This window comes from Theobroma cacao, chromosome 1, assembly GCF_053813885.1.
Source record: "Theobroma cacao isolate CCN51 chromosome 1, ASM5381388v1, whole genome shotgun sequence".
NCBI classification, from domain to species: Eukaryota; Viridiplantae; Streptophyta; class Magnoliopsida; order Malvales; family Malvaceae; genus Theobroma; species Theobroma cacao.
This window is the reverse complement of record NC_142639.1, coordinates 41,208,318-41,223,412: the sequence shown is the minus strand read 5'-3', so window position 1 is coordinate 41,223,412 and position 15,095 is coordinate 41,208,318. Positions and strand designations below refer to the sequence as shown.

Sequence of the window (15,095 nt, the reverse complement as noted above, 5' to 3'; positions counted from 1 at the left end):
CTCATTGCTCTTGTATCACTCGTTGTGGCCAACAAATATACAGAAGAGAAAGAATGAAGTCAACTTTTCTTAGTGATCTCTTCGAATACCTCTTTAATGGGATATGAAAAGCAAAAAAGAAAAAGAAAAACAATAGACCAAAGCAACTCTGGAAGCTAGATAATGATGGGATTTGCATTCATTTTGATACAACAATTCGAGTTGCTGCAAGAAGTGATAATATATATATAAAATAATTAATTATCATATATCAAAAATTTTATAATATTTTATAATGAATTGCAAGATTGATTAATTATAAATAAGTGTCAATTTTGCGAATATGATTTTACAATAATCTGAAAGATTATAAGAGTGGAAATATATATATATATATATATATGTGTGTGTGTGTGTGTGTGTGTCATATGTTAAAGATTTTATAAATTTTTTATACTAAATTACACTTTAATATCGAGTTTGGTGATTGGTGAATGGTTTTGTATTCAAAAAATTAAATTTTTTTTTTGAAATTATTAAAAAAAGAAACTCTTTGTATGCAAATTGACCTTGTAACTCTCAAGAGATGCGTTTGGACCATTTGTTTTTTATTACAAATCCCAACAGAGTTGGTCATTTTCAGAAAGCCACTTGAGATGTTTTGCATTGCATGGCTATAGTTCCTTAACTCATCCAAAAGAAAGCTAATGGGCTGGAAGATCATATCCTATCTGGCCTATGGATCATGTTCCTTTTTCTTACATTGTTGGAGAATCAAATAGGGTATAGACCAAGAGTATAAGTATTTGTGAATCACACAAAAAAATAAGGAGCGAATGCCAATGAATAGATAAATAAAGCATCTTGTTAATTATAAGAATTTATTTAATTTAAAATAAAAATATAAAAATTTAATTAAATGTAATTTTTAAAATTTTTTTGAATAATTTAAACATTTTTGTAAGTATTATACCAATAATTAATTTAATTTCCAAAATATCTCAATTTCTTGTGGATATTTATGATGTGAATTCTAAAAGAGTTTAATATATGATGGTGATCGCAAAATAATTACGTTGACAACAACTTTTTACTTGTATTCTTTTTTTGCTTTACGTTAACAACAACTTTGACAATAACTATGCACAACATATCCTTTTCAGACAAAATTTATACTCCCTCATTCCTTTTTTTTTTTAAATCATTTTTTAATATTTTAAAATATTTTTTTACATACTTAATATTCTTTTTTTGATGCTATAAATTTTTTTCCAATTTTTTAATATTAAAAAGTTTTACACATTCATATTATAAATATATTTTAAAATTCTAATGTAAAATGCATCAAAATTAAAATTTTTATCTTAATTCTCATAAAAGTAAAAAAATACAAAAATTGAGGAACGGAAAAGAGTTTTTTTTAATGTAGTAATTATTCTCCTGCAATTACATATTTCATGATTTTTTTAAAGTAAAATTAAAAAAAATGAAATATTTTTGAACTAAATCCGGAGAATATCAATGAATAAATTGAAATTATAGGTTATATTAACCCAAAAAAAAAAAAGAAAAAATTACTAATGCCTTGGAATTCTATTTTGTACCTAAAGAAGGAGACTTAGTCCTGGGCCTGGATCCCATTTATTGTGTACATATGATGCCTGTTGGGCTCTGGTTGATAAGATGGACTTTGTTGGTCAAAAAAGCCCAAAATCTCCATGTACATAAAATATAATATTTTTGCTATATGCCAAAGTTGGCTAAAATCTCTGTGGCCTTGGGGGTCAGGTCTGGCCTAGCAAACTAAATTCTCTCGGCCCGACTCGAAATTAGACCCGATAATTTTATATACGATATGGTAATACAACATGGATTTAAGCTAGTTTAAGTTTAAGTTAATTATATTTCGTATATTAATCGTGTCAAATTTGCTTGATCCGTCAAAGACACATTTGAAACATGATTAGTTAATCGAGTTATCGTGTACTCATATTACCAATTATTTGTTTATTATTTATTTATTTAACCGTGTTTACGTATCATGTAGACACATTTCGTACACGATTAAGACCCATTTATTAATCTATGTAAATATTAATATTTTTATGATAATTAAGATTTATCTATAGTGAATTTTATTACATTTGATAAATATTATTCTATTTATAATTTTTATTGTAAATTTGAATAATAAAATCATGTATATTTTAATTTAATCGTGTTAATCATATCAATTGTGTAAACATGTCATAAATTGTATAAATTTTAATTATATTAATTGTGTCGTGTCGTATAAAATTTAACTCGACATATTTAATAAATATATTAATCGTATCGTATTACACATTTATTAAATATATCTGTATATGCATTTAAGATCTTAACACAATTAATTAATCGTATTGTATTCACGTTTATCCATATAATTATTAATATCTTATATTTACACAATAAAATCACATACATATACTAATAATTAGATGTACTCAAAATCTAGAAAAGTAAGTGCCATTTGGGGTTCATTTGTTATTATCATATCAAGGAAAACAATACAGATTTTTTTTCCCTTTTTCTATTCATTGAGAAAGATTTAGTAAGGCAAGTTTGAGGCAAAATCAACTATGTATAAGATTCTGGTGGTCCAAATCACTCTCAATCAAAGTTCATTTCAACAAAAAATTGTGGATCACAATGACAGAATGGGACTTGATCTGCAACAGAGTCTGGCCCAGCTGAGATTTTCAAGCCACAAGTTTGGTAAGTCTCAAGCAAGGAACTGCTTGGGCCTATCTCAACTGTTTGGGCAGGACTGGGATGCAACCAGTGAAAGTGTCGGTTCGAATAATTAAGCTCACATTATAGGTGCTATTTTAAGGGTAAAAGGAGAGACAAATGAACTCCAAGGGGTTTATAGTAAGTTAGATACATATATGGTGACTTTGTACAAGACATGAAAATACGATTAAACGGATTTAAATTTAAATTTAATGGTATTAATTTTATGATTACATTTAAGACACAATAATTATATGTTTTAAACGAAACTAACTTAACTGTTTTTAAAATTTGTTTAATAATTAATCAGATTATTGTGTCAACTTGTATAATTCGATTTATGTGACTTATTTACAAGTTTGAACACATTCATCATATTAACTGTGTTAATTATGTTTAAATGAATTGTTAATCGTATATATCGTATAAAATTTAATATGACTTGTTGAATAAAATCGTTATTCGTATCGTATCATATAATATGTTCAATAAATATACTCGTGTACATGTTTAAATCCAATAAATATGTTCATTAATATCTTATAATTATATGATACGATTAAAAGACATGACCATTATCGACAATATCTAGTCCGATATATATAGCTGGCCTCAAAACTTGGTTAGATATTTTCTTGGATGGACCGTCCGATAGCTTGCACAAAAGACCGAAATCCCTTTGAAAGTATTTAATTTTTGCAAACTAGATGGTGCTTCTAATTTGGTTAAGAAGGATCAGGGTACAAGTAAGAGTACCAAGCTCTGCCCCACGACTTGTCATCTTAACGAGAGTACTCGACTCGACCCACTTTGCAGGACTGGATAATCAAAATAATCATACAAATTCCAGAGAAAAAGAAAAAAGAATGCAGATCTTTCGATCTAATGCACAGTGGGATTTTATTTGATATTATCATATGCCTTAATGACTTTATTTTTCTGCTTTTTTAGGATTCAGATTTGATGCTGGGAATCTAATCAAATGGTGATTAATCATATTAATCATTTTAGACTATGGCCACTTGCATCACAAAATAGTAGTATAGGTTTTTCTTTATTTATTACTGATATAATTGATTTTAATATATAATAATTTCGTACTATAAGAAATCTTTGGTATATATTTGCTAGGACTTCCCCATCAGTTTGATATGTTTCTCAATCACATTCAGATACAATAAAAGAGTTGAATTTAGTGTCGGTGCGCTTCAAGTGTCATGAAAATATGCACATAACTTTAGGGTAAAAAGGAAAAAGAAAGAAAACCCAAAGATCTTGTTGACGTGGAGGTTCTACTCTCAGATCAGCAAGGGAGAAAAGCATGATCTAGTAGTAAATGAATTGCCGGCTGAAGAGTGAAATCACCCTGATGGAGAAGCTGCACGTGGTACAACTGCAAGTAGAAAACCAAGATTTTTGATGACTTGGTAGACTCAAATAGCTGCTACTGCACGTGTAACCTGGAACTGGAAGTAGTCCACTTGGACTTGAGTCTTTCGAGTTTCGTAGGACACGAATCACAAGGCCAGTACAAGTACATCTCTAACTATAAATGCCGTCTGGTTTTTGTGGGTCCAAAGCCTGACCAGGATGCTGCTCAGCTCATCACTTCTCTTTCATGCCCATCCTTTGCCCTTCAACACACTGTCGGCGAGCTCATTTTTATTTGACCCCAAAAGCAAAAGGGGTTTGTTAGATAACACAGAAAAAGTTTTGTGTGATTTTTATAATGGTGAAAAGCTTAGCTGGTTTCTCAGTACTGTGGCTTTACAAGGAGGAAGCATTCAAATCTTTAAGGAAATCATACTAGTATTATCTTGGCTTCCACCCACCTTCCAAATGGCCCAAACCAATGTCATTTCTCTCTTTCTTTATTCACTGTCACAGCTAATTATCTGAACCCTTTCCTCCCATTCTTCTATCTCAACCCCCTCCTGCTATAAATCCTCATTAAAATCTCACATTGTTTTCAATACCCCACAGCCAAGGTCTCCCCTTCATTTTCTCTTAAGATTTCAAGCTCAGAGAAGTATTCTTCTTATAAATCATTCTCATAACTTCCTTTTCTTTAGCCAAACCACATTCCTCCCCTTCTCTGTGTGACCCCATACAGAGAAAAACGTTTCTTCTTTGACTCTCAGAAATGGCTGCATCTAATTCCCTTACAATCTCTCCAAGAAAGCTCCGATCCGATCTGTACTGTTATTCATATCAGAATGATGCAAACACCCCACTGGTGATATCAGTCCTTGCTTCTCTGATTGAGAGAACAATGACAAGAAATGAAAGGATTGCCAAGAATTGTAAGTGGTCGTTGACAAAAGATTACAGGAGCAGAGTTTTCGATTGCCATGAGACGCCGGACATGACAATTCAATCCTACCTAGAGAGAATATTCCGATACACCAAAGCCGGACCGTCGGTTTATGTTGTTGCATATGTATATATTGATCGGTTTTGCCAGGCAAATCCTGGGTTTCGGATTAATGCAAGAAATGTACATAGGCTTCTCATTACAACTATCATGGTGGCTTCCAAGTATGTCGAGGACATGTGAGTATTGTTTGTTTCTCTTTTAACCTTTCTTCTTCGTTTTGATGCTAAAATCAAGAACTTCAGGCCCTGACATGGTGTTTTTCTTCTTGAGCAGGAATTACAGAAATTCATACTTTGCACGAGTGGGAGGATTGACAACGAACGAATTGAATAACTTGGAGCTCGAATTCTTGTTCTTGATGGGTTTCAAGTTGCATGTAAACGTGAGCGTGTTCGAGAGCTACTGCTGTCACCTGGAGAGGGAAGTAAGCATCGGAGGAGGTTACCACATCGAGAGGACTCTAAGATGTGCTGAAGAAATCAAATCAAGACAGAACGAAGAAAGAAGATACAATCAGATTGCTCGCATTATGTTGTAAATTACAATCATTGAGGGAATTTTCATTCTCCCAATTTTTTGCTTTCGGCAATGGTAATTAATACTGTAGGTTTTTTGTGTACAGATGGAAGTGTAAAATATGAATGGTTTGCTTTGAAGTAGGGCCAAAATTCAGGGGAGTGTTGTATAACTAAAACTATGCTATGATTTTCAACAAATGCAATACTTCTTATTATATTGCATAAATGTGTTTGATTACAGTGACAATGGATTAAATATAAATATATTTTTTTATATTATTTTTATGCGTGAACTTCCAATAATATTCATAAAACATCGACAAGATAGTAAAATTTATGTTAAAACATTAAATCCCTTGATATCGAGAAATGATTTGTAATAAAAAATATGAAAATCGAAAGCTGAATGCACAATTCTTGGGATTTAATTAAGCATATTTGAAGGGTACAGGTTACAACCTTGGTTTGAAATTTGAATTCCTCTCATATAAGAGTATAAGACCAATTTCTTGGGGGCCCTTGGCTGGCTCTATAGTCTCTCAATATTCTTCACAGCAAACTAGAAACACAATGAGATTGTCTCATTGTCTTTCTATTTTATTAAAACCCAATTTGGTTTTGAAGGAAACGGTTCAAAGTTTCCAGTAAATTGACATAAACAGATGAGTGAGACAGTAGAGTACATAAACATTTTTATACATTTAAAGTTGTTAAAGGCTAATTCAGCTCTCATCTCACTATCCAGCTTCCTCCCAATGGTACAATTTTTTGTTTATAATATATCCTTTCAATGGCACACTAACCAACTAGACATATGTAGAAAATGACTTCTGTTCAGAAAAAAAGTGCATCCATTAATGTAATAAAATCCAGTTTGTTGAAACTTTGATGTAGAATTGGGAAGAACATTAATTTTATCCAACAAAATTATTCTCTTAGTTTGAAGCAAAAGGGAAGGCCTGCATCACATCAACTCTTATGTATTAATTCTGTTTCATTTTTTATCTCAATTTCCATAAAATTTAAAAAGAAAACATTTTAGATTAACAAAAATTGACCAATATTAAAATATGTAAAAACCCAATAAAAGCATTTGCATCGAAGTTTGATTGTAATGTATTACCAACACAAGACAACTTCTGGCAGAGGAAATAGGAAAGGAAGCATCCCCTTTTCTACTTTATACTAAAAAGGAAAAAGGGGAAAGTTTAGAAAATGATTAATTGGTCTAAGTAAACATTACTTCATTTGATATAGCTGTTAATGTCTAAAACATGTTCTGCCATGGCTAAATTCAGAATCTAATCACAGTGGATATGAGTCTAAATGCTGTGTGTTCATCCCCAAATAAAGCCGAATTTGTTTTGATTCTTTAGAAGATGTGGCCGCGCCACCCACCGACGAGCTACGTCGCCTATTATTCATAAATTTGTTGGGAAATTCCAGGGCAACCATACAAAAAAAATTAGAAAAGATTATATTCTCATTTTGTTTACAATTAAAAGCAAATCAAAAGGGTCAATGAATCCACTTGTTCTCTTAAAATTTTTTATTAACATTGAAAATATATACAAATAAAGACGATGAATTGTAAATTTATGTGTCTCATCTCATTTTTTTATCTTTTAAAATATAATTTATATCGTAAATTGTATTAAAACGCACACATTTTAAAAGAGATGAATCAAGTAGATGAATAAGAAAATCCGACATGTCACGTAAAAACGCGCTACATTACTGCATTGTAACGCTTCTAAAGAGCTGTCACTACACTTATATAAGAAAGGGTAAATAGCTCCGTCATGACTTCTTAATAAAAAGCTTTATCTTTAAACATAACATAATTTGAAAAGAGTTAGTCGTCCTGTGATGATTTGATGTACGGATAGAAAAGTAAAATAGGTTTTTGGTTCGGTGGTAGGGCAACCACTAAAACCAAGGAGGAATCGTGGCCGCTCGGAAGTAGAAAGAAAAGTCAATCATCTCTCCCACCCCATCCCGAAAGAAACCAAAAGGTTCATAATCCCAATAATATATATAAAAATGCAACGGTGAGAAAGAAGGTGGAAGCTTGGGCTTTGAAGAAAACGACAATGGATTGAGTTAAGACTAAGGGCGGCAATGTCCGTGTTTAGTTTGGTGTGTTATCATTCTCTACGACCACTTTCTTAATGGTCAAACAGACATTAAATTTTCAACTCTTTGGTTACTTATTATTTTATTTTGTTACAACTAAGGCTGTCCCCCAATCGACCCACTCTTAACATATTAAATTATTAATACTTGTGATTAATAACTCAGCCAACTGGGCTCTCTTTCTTACCAGACAAATTATTCCCCTTGAATTTGCTCCTCCTAGTAGACACAGTCTTAGATGCACCCTGATTGATTTTTTTATTTTGTTCAAGCTCAATCCCGAACTCCACTTCTCTGCCATGAACTTTCCTGTTGACTTTACTTATTGCCCTTGTTGATTTGGGTTCGAATTCACATATATAATTTGAATTTGTTCACTATTTTGTGGTGAGTCCCTCTTTTGACATTCAGTAAGAGTTATATTTAATATTTTAGTGTAATATTCATATATTAAAGTCAGCTTTATAACTATGGTGATGATATAGAATTAAATTAAAAAAGAAAAAGTTTCAATCATGCAATCATATTTGTTGAGCTTGGTCTGGTCCTCCTGACAAGAGGATTTCCGTAGTTTGATTTGACATAATAAATCAGTTTTATTGATAATGCTATGCTATATGATTTGAGGGAATAAAAGGGTTAATGATGATGATGAAAAAGTATCATCAATCATCAAAAGCATTTCTTTTTAATTGTAAATTGCAATCGGTTAAATGAACATGTGGCTTTGTTTTAGGTCCAAATTCATGCTGCCATGTCCCCCAGCACCCACCTAACGCTCACACCTAAATAATTCCATTACGTTCATTATGGGTTTATTAAAGAAATTTAAATGCACGATATGCCTCTTGATTTTATGTCCTGCCAGAATTTCATGCTGCTACTTAATAATATGATTATGCAAAGAGAAGAAGGCAATTCTGATAATAGTACCAAGCAGTTGACTTTTTTTTTTATCTTGATTTTCAAATAATATTATTCAGCTAGTTTATGGTAAAAAATGATAATTAGGAATTATGAGTTATAACGTTAGCCTTCACTTTAATTATTTATATATTTTTTTTTATTTTTGAGAAAAAAATAACTACTAATATTAATGGGCACAATTTTGTTTAAATTTTAAATAAATAACTACATCAAAACTCCAAACAAAAAAAAGAAGACAAAAACCTTCACAATCATACCCAAGGCAAAGAAGAAGAAAAGAAGAAAGAGTAAGACAATCAAGGCAAGTTTCTTGGGTGTCCATGGTCAAGTGGGTCATGAGCCATTTTCCCCAGCTCGAGTCAAGCGGTAACATTGGTCTTAATTTTTTGGGCGTTGGCCTGGTACGTTGATATGTTGGGTGAGGCCCTATGCTGTTTCCAGAGTCCAGACCCCAAAGAGAACATTGGATTCTTCAGGCCCTGAACTGGTTGCTGTGCCTGTTTGGAGTTGTGACCATTTCGTTCGTTTGAAAGTGTTCCATTGGAGTGTCGTAAGGCCTAAGCTGTGGGCTCCAGGATCTTTTGTCATATGGAGTCCATTAGAAGATTGTAAAAACAGGGTAAGATCCTCTCCTTGGTATCAAGGTTAAAGCGAGGATTAGGCATAAATCTATATCCATATATATACAAAAGTACGAATATTGAAAAGCTTTTTGATTGACGAAAATAATCATATTTATTCATTTTTTATATTATTATTTTAATTTTATATTAATACTATTAATAAGAGTTATCAAATTTTTATATATATTAAAATTTTAATGGTATAGAATGACTTTAATTAAATATTTTTTTATTATAAATATTAACAAAATTTATTTCATTTGTAAATAAAAGTTTTAATTATAAATAATTGAAATATTAATTGCATTTTATATATAATTAAATTTCAATGATAATAGTTAACTGTATACATTAGAATCCTTTATCTTTTATATACTTGTTATTAAAAAAAGAAACAAATATTCATATACACATAACAATTAACAATAAATACTAAAAGAAGATTACATTTGTATATCGCCTTATCATCCACGACAAGTTCTATCTATAGTTGAATTTTAAATTGCGTAGACTTGAGGTACTGAGAGACAAATTTTCCCCTTAAAACCCTCACGATAATCCTCTATCATCAAGGCTATGATTTTCAACGTCAAAATGAGGAGAACGTGTATTGCTTTTTTTTCTAATTAATCTAGAGAGAACACATATTTCTTTTCAACCATGGCGTGCATGTGCCATTTCCTCAAATAATTTACAAAAATTCAAATCTGATTTGGAAACATTTTCTAAAGTCAGGTAATCCAAAAGCAAGAAAAGTTGCATTAATTGATTTGAATATGGTGCCCTTTTTGAAAAAAAGTTACATTAATTAATTATTTAAACCGATACCCAGAAAGTTAACTTTGTGATTTTAATTTTTTTTCATATAACACTATTTATCATTTATATCGTTAATTTATTTAATAAAATTTGTCAATTTACTTGTAAATGTAAACAAATAGACTAAATTTTATATTAAGATATATTGTGATAACTTGTATGAAATCAATAGTGATATAAAATATTATGTATATAATTAACATAAAAGAAATGTAAATAGAGTTTAAGCGAAGAGATTATCCTATTGAATCTTTTCTAATCTTGGGAATGACTTTGGTAATAGAAATTCTTCTTTATGAGCTACTAATTCAACGTTAAATGCATGCATGATGCGAATTTTCCGTAAGGGATACATGTTTTTTAGGAGCAACATTCTGTTTCACCAACTGAAAATGTTTCACCAACTGAAAATTTGTCCGGAATAAGGAAAAATTATTATAAAGTGATGATCTTATCAAAAATTCGTCTATACATTTTATGTTTATTTTCTATGGTCATAAGCTAGAGCCATATTGTCGTATAGCCTGTAGGGGGATTTCTTCCTGTTGCAAATCTATCTCATCACCCCATCTTCAGCATGAAAGCGACGGCCACGTGTTGTTTCAGTCACCTTGTTCGGAATAAGGGACTCAGTCTTCCACTTTGATGGAGATAGCCATGTGAGTTGCCTCAGCTAAAACTCTTCATATAAAGAATTCTCCTCCCATGGTCAAAAAGCCCCTCAGGGTATTTTAAACGTTAAATTTGTCTGCATAGAAAAAGGTAATAAAATTTGGGTTATATTTGATTTATTGTTATTGTGTAGATTTTATACACAATCAGGGATTTTTAAATATTATTATTTTGTTAATAAATAAATTTAAAAATTTATATTGAATGCACTTTCAATATATCAATTTTATACACTATCACTAAATCAAATGTAACTACTTTGTTAGAATTTTTTAAAAATAAATATTTATAATTTAAAAAAATTTATTTTAGAAAAATTTTAAACTTTTACCTTTTTCACATTTATAAAGTGATACTTTGTAGTTAAATTATAATATATAAATATTATATACGAGCAGTGTATTAAATATAAAAATTTTATTTAAAAAAAATTGAATTTTTTATTTGCACATATTTATAGTTAAGTAATAATATATAAATACTATATTATGACAATGTATCAAATGTAAACTTAATTTGAATGTATATTTTATTAAGATATCAATCTTAGAATTTCCACGTAAAACAAAGCATTAAATCACAATCATCAAATCTCATCAATCTTATTGATAAACGATTTGAAAATAACAGAGCCCAAATCCCCGCCAAGTATTACGTGCCGTAGTTTTTGAACGGAAATGGAAGGATCCTCAGGGTTTAAACGGACCGTGGGATGATGTTCAACGGTGATAACCACCATCAACGGCAAAATCAACGAACAAGTGTTTTGTTTTGCTCTCAACTAAAGCCGCTTAATTGGAAATTAATTCAGCGTAATCCCCTGAATTTAGGGCACTGGGGATAACTTGATAAGAAACATACGAAATATATTAATTTGACCAATCGATGACGTGGGCCCGATGTTAACCGTCCTGGTGGGGCCAGACATCAGGAGACATAACCGCTTTCGCGGGTTGATGTCAGAAACAGACAAAAGCACGACGTTATGGTAGTTTGGTTTCGTCTGTAAAAGTCCCGAGTCAGAGAAAGAGAGACCAAAATAGCAAATCAGATTGCGTTTTTTTTTCCTCCGCCGTCTCCGGCGTCAAAGCCTGGAAACAAGCAATCTAACTGATGTAGCCATGTAAAAGTATACTGTAAACTGGACAGAACAAAGTTAAAGTTAATTTCTTTCCTTTGGTTTTTTCTTGCTGCATATGTGGATTAAAATTTGCCATTTGCATTGTGGGTGCATGGTGATAAAAAATATTTGGCCATGGAAACGTTGGCTGATTCATTGTTTTCGGATTCTCTGACAAATCTTTCGTGGACAACAGGGAGTTGATTTTTCTGTTGTTCCTTCTGACTTCTTGTGTCTTTCTGGTGCTTTGTGTTACTCTTCGGCATTTTATTCTTCTGATTTTAATCAATTGTTTTGAAGTAACTACTATTCAACTTAATTATGTGCTTACTAATTTATTATTTTCTTGCTGATGTCAAAGCTATGCATGGGAATTTAGCCAAATTCTACTTAAAGTCTAGTAAAGTAGTATAGGGTATTAGGATTTCATATCTCAAGGATCTTACTCATTTGACCTATTCATGAAGAAAATAATGGCTAAATCCTTCTTATTATGTACACGTGTCCTCCACTAAGTGGTTGCATTAGAACCATATGCACTAGCCTTTGGCTCTATAAATACCTAATCCTTTATCTGCTAAAACCATCACCAAGCTTAAACCTGCATTTGAGCTAGCTTTGCTAATTCCTCTTACTAAAGACAGTAGTTTCTTTGATCGAAGTGTTCATGGCTTTCGTTCTTCGAAACATGTTCTCTCTTTTCACTTTTGTAGCCACATTTTCTCTGTTATTCAACTCCTGTTACTGCTTCTACCCTAAGCTCCTTAATGCCTCATTGGCAGCAACTGAGTCTGATTGGTCCCCAGCCGGAGCAACGTGGTATGGCAGCCCCACAGGGGCTGGAAGTGATGGTAATAATGAGCATGGAGAATGATAGAGACTATGTATACATAGATTATTGTTTAATTTTATTAACTTTAACTCTCTTTTTTTGTGTATCTAGGTGGAGCTTGTGGGTATGGGGCTGCTGTGGAGCAAGGCCCATTTTCTGCAATGGTGTCGGCTGGAGGTCCTTCCCTATTCAAATCTGGCAAAGGATGTGGAGCCTGTTACGAGGTGACATGCAAATTTTGCATATATATATATATATTATCACAATATCCGTATACTTTTTAACTTCATCAGTATGTTATCATGCCTCATTACTTTGTACTCCATAATTTGTCTGTCAGTTCGAAAAGATTGATAAACTTTCTTCGAGTACATGATCTTTCTCCGTATACATATTCTTCCTTTTATATGCCAATATACTTTTTCCTACTCTAGCATGCAAAGGGTGCTTTTCAATGTTGTTTAACATGTATAATATGGTTTAATTTCAGGTCAAGTGCACGACAAATTCAGCCTGCTCGGAAAATCCTGTGACTGTAGTTATCACCGATGAATGCCCTGGCTGTGTCTCGGAGTCCGTTCATTTTGATTTAAGTGGTACTGCATTTGGTGCCATGGCAAAGTCTGGCCAGGCTGAGCAACTCCGTAACGCAGGAGTCTTGCAGATTCAATATATAAAGTAAGATTCTACGTACGTTTCTATGCGTGTGGGGTTTGTTGTTGGGACTTGGGGGAGATTAGAAACAGAGGATGAGAATTTAGAAGCAGTATGACATTGTTGTACAAGTTTTCCATGAAGAATTTAATCCTCACCCTGCAGGAAAAAATGAAGAAGAAATGTCTTTATGTCAAGGAATTGACTTTGACAAACCAAGCCTATTGCCTATGGGATTAGTTTATTCTTCAAATAATTTGAAATTTTCATTTCGCTGTCAAATTCTCAACATTTTGTAATCATTCTGTTCATTGACGAAAAATTGGTTTGCAGAGTGAAATGTAACTACCCCGGAAAAACCATTGCCTTTCACGTTGATGCCGGCTCCAACCCTAACTATTTCGCCACCTTAGTTGAATATGAAAATGGGGATGGTGACCTTGGTTCAGTTGACCTCAAACAGGCGCTTGACTCTGACACCTGGCTTCCCATGCAACAATCCTGGGGTGCAGTTTGGAAACTCGACGCCGGCTCGAGGTTGCGGTCTCCGTTCTCCATCAGGCTAACATCGCTTGACTCTCGCCAGACCCTTGTGGCAGCCGGTGTCATTCCTGCTGGTTGGGAACCCGGACAAACCTATAGATCAGTCGTTAATTTTAATGGCTAAGGCCCGCCCCTCTATCTGTACGCTTGTATTCCTCGTTTAATACTGTACTGTTGGCGAGTTTTAAGTCAACATGAAGATATTCTTCCATGTCTTAATTGCTTGATTATGTATGTTAATGGGAGAATTATTAATAAAATATAGTTGATAGTTTTGTTTGACTAATTATATATATATATAGCACCATTTTAACACACGTGACGGCTTATATAAACAAATGAACAAAAAATTATTATAATATATATTTTCTCCATTTTTAAATATTTATCTTTTTTTTTTTACTTTCATGAAAATATTATATATATAAGGAAAAATATTAAGCGTCTAAATATATATATATACATATACATGCAGTGCCCACTTTTTGACATTATCGTTCTTTCCTTTGGGTGATGCACATGCATTTCAAAATAAAAGAAACATTTTTTATTAAACATTTTTTTAGGTTAATTCACATATCAAAAGAAACATTCTTGTTTTACATTTTTTTTCCATTATCAATTTTTCTTAAATAATCAAAATAAAAAAAGCTGAAATATATTAAATATTTTTTGTTTTTCATTTTTGTTTTCCACTACAAGATACATCTTTTTTAGGTGATGCTCACAAAAAAATATATAAGTATATTAAATTTGTATTTTCATATATAAGAATAATTTTAAAAAATTAATATCATATTCTTAGTAAGTACTTGTAAATCAAATACTGTAATATTATTTTTTTAATATTTTAATTAGCACTTTCTCTTATATATCAAATGTTGTAATATTTTTTTTTTATAATTACATTATCAATAATTACATTATATTGTAAGAGACCAAACGTCACTTAGAAGTTAAGTCACTATCATTAAAAATAAAAATAAATAAAGAAGTTTGATTGAACTTTTAAGTATATACACATTATAGATTTTATAGGTCTAGAGACGACCACTGTCAATTTACTTACTTATACATTATCTAATTTTGCTTTTGAGAAAAGAGTAGCTATTAGTATTAA

The 15,095-nt window shown here is 31.7% G+C and overlaps 2 protein-coding genes across 2 annotated transcripts; both read left to right on the top strand.

Moving 5' to 3' along the window:
* The first annotated feature begins 4,479 nt into the window (after positions 1–4,479).
* Positions 4,480–5,847, top strand: LOC18614380 (cyclin-U2-2). The gene is made up of 2 exons (XM_007052116.3): positions 4,480–5,307; positions 5,405–5,847. Exons 1-2 carry the CDS (start codon positions 4,898–4,900, stop codon positions 5,667–5,669), a joined length of 675 nt encoding a protein of 224 aa, XP_007052178.1. The 5' UTR covers positions 4,480–4,897; the 3' UTR covers positions 5,670–5,847.
* A 6,677-nt stretch (positions 5,848–12,524) lies between these two features.
* LOC18614379 (putative expansin-B2) lies at positions 12,525–14,261 on the top strand. Its single transcript, XM_007052115.3, has 4 exons — positions 12,525–12,797; positions 12,890–13,002; positions 13,269–13,456; positions 13,766–14,261. The coding sequence occupies exons 1-4, from the start codon at positions 12,614–12,616 to the stop codon at positions 14,097–14,099; spliced, it is 819 nt and encodes a 272-aa protein (XP_007052177.3). The 5' UTR covers positions 12,525–12,613; the 3' UTR covers positions 14,100–14,261.
* Positions 14,262–15,095: the final 834 nt, after the last annotated feature.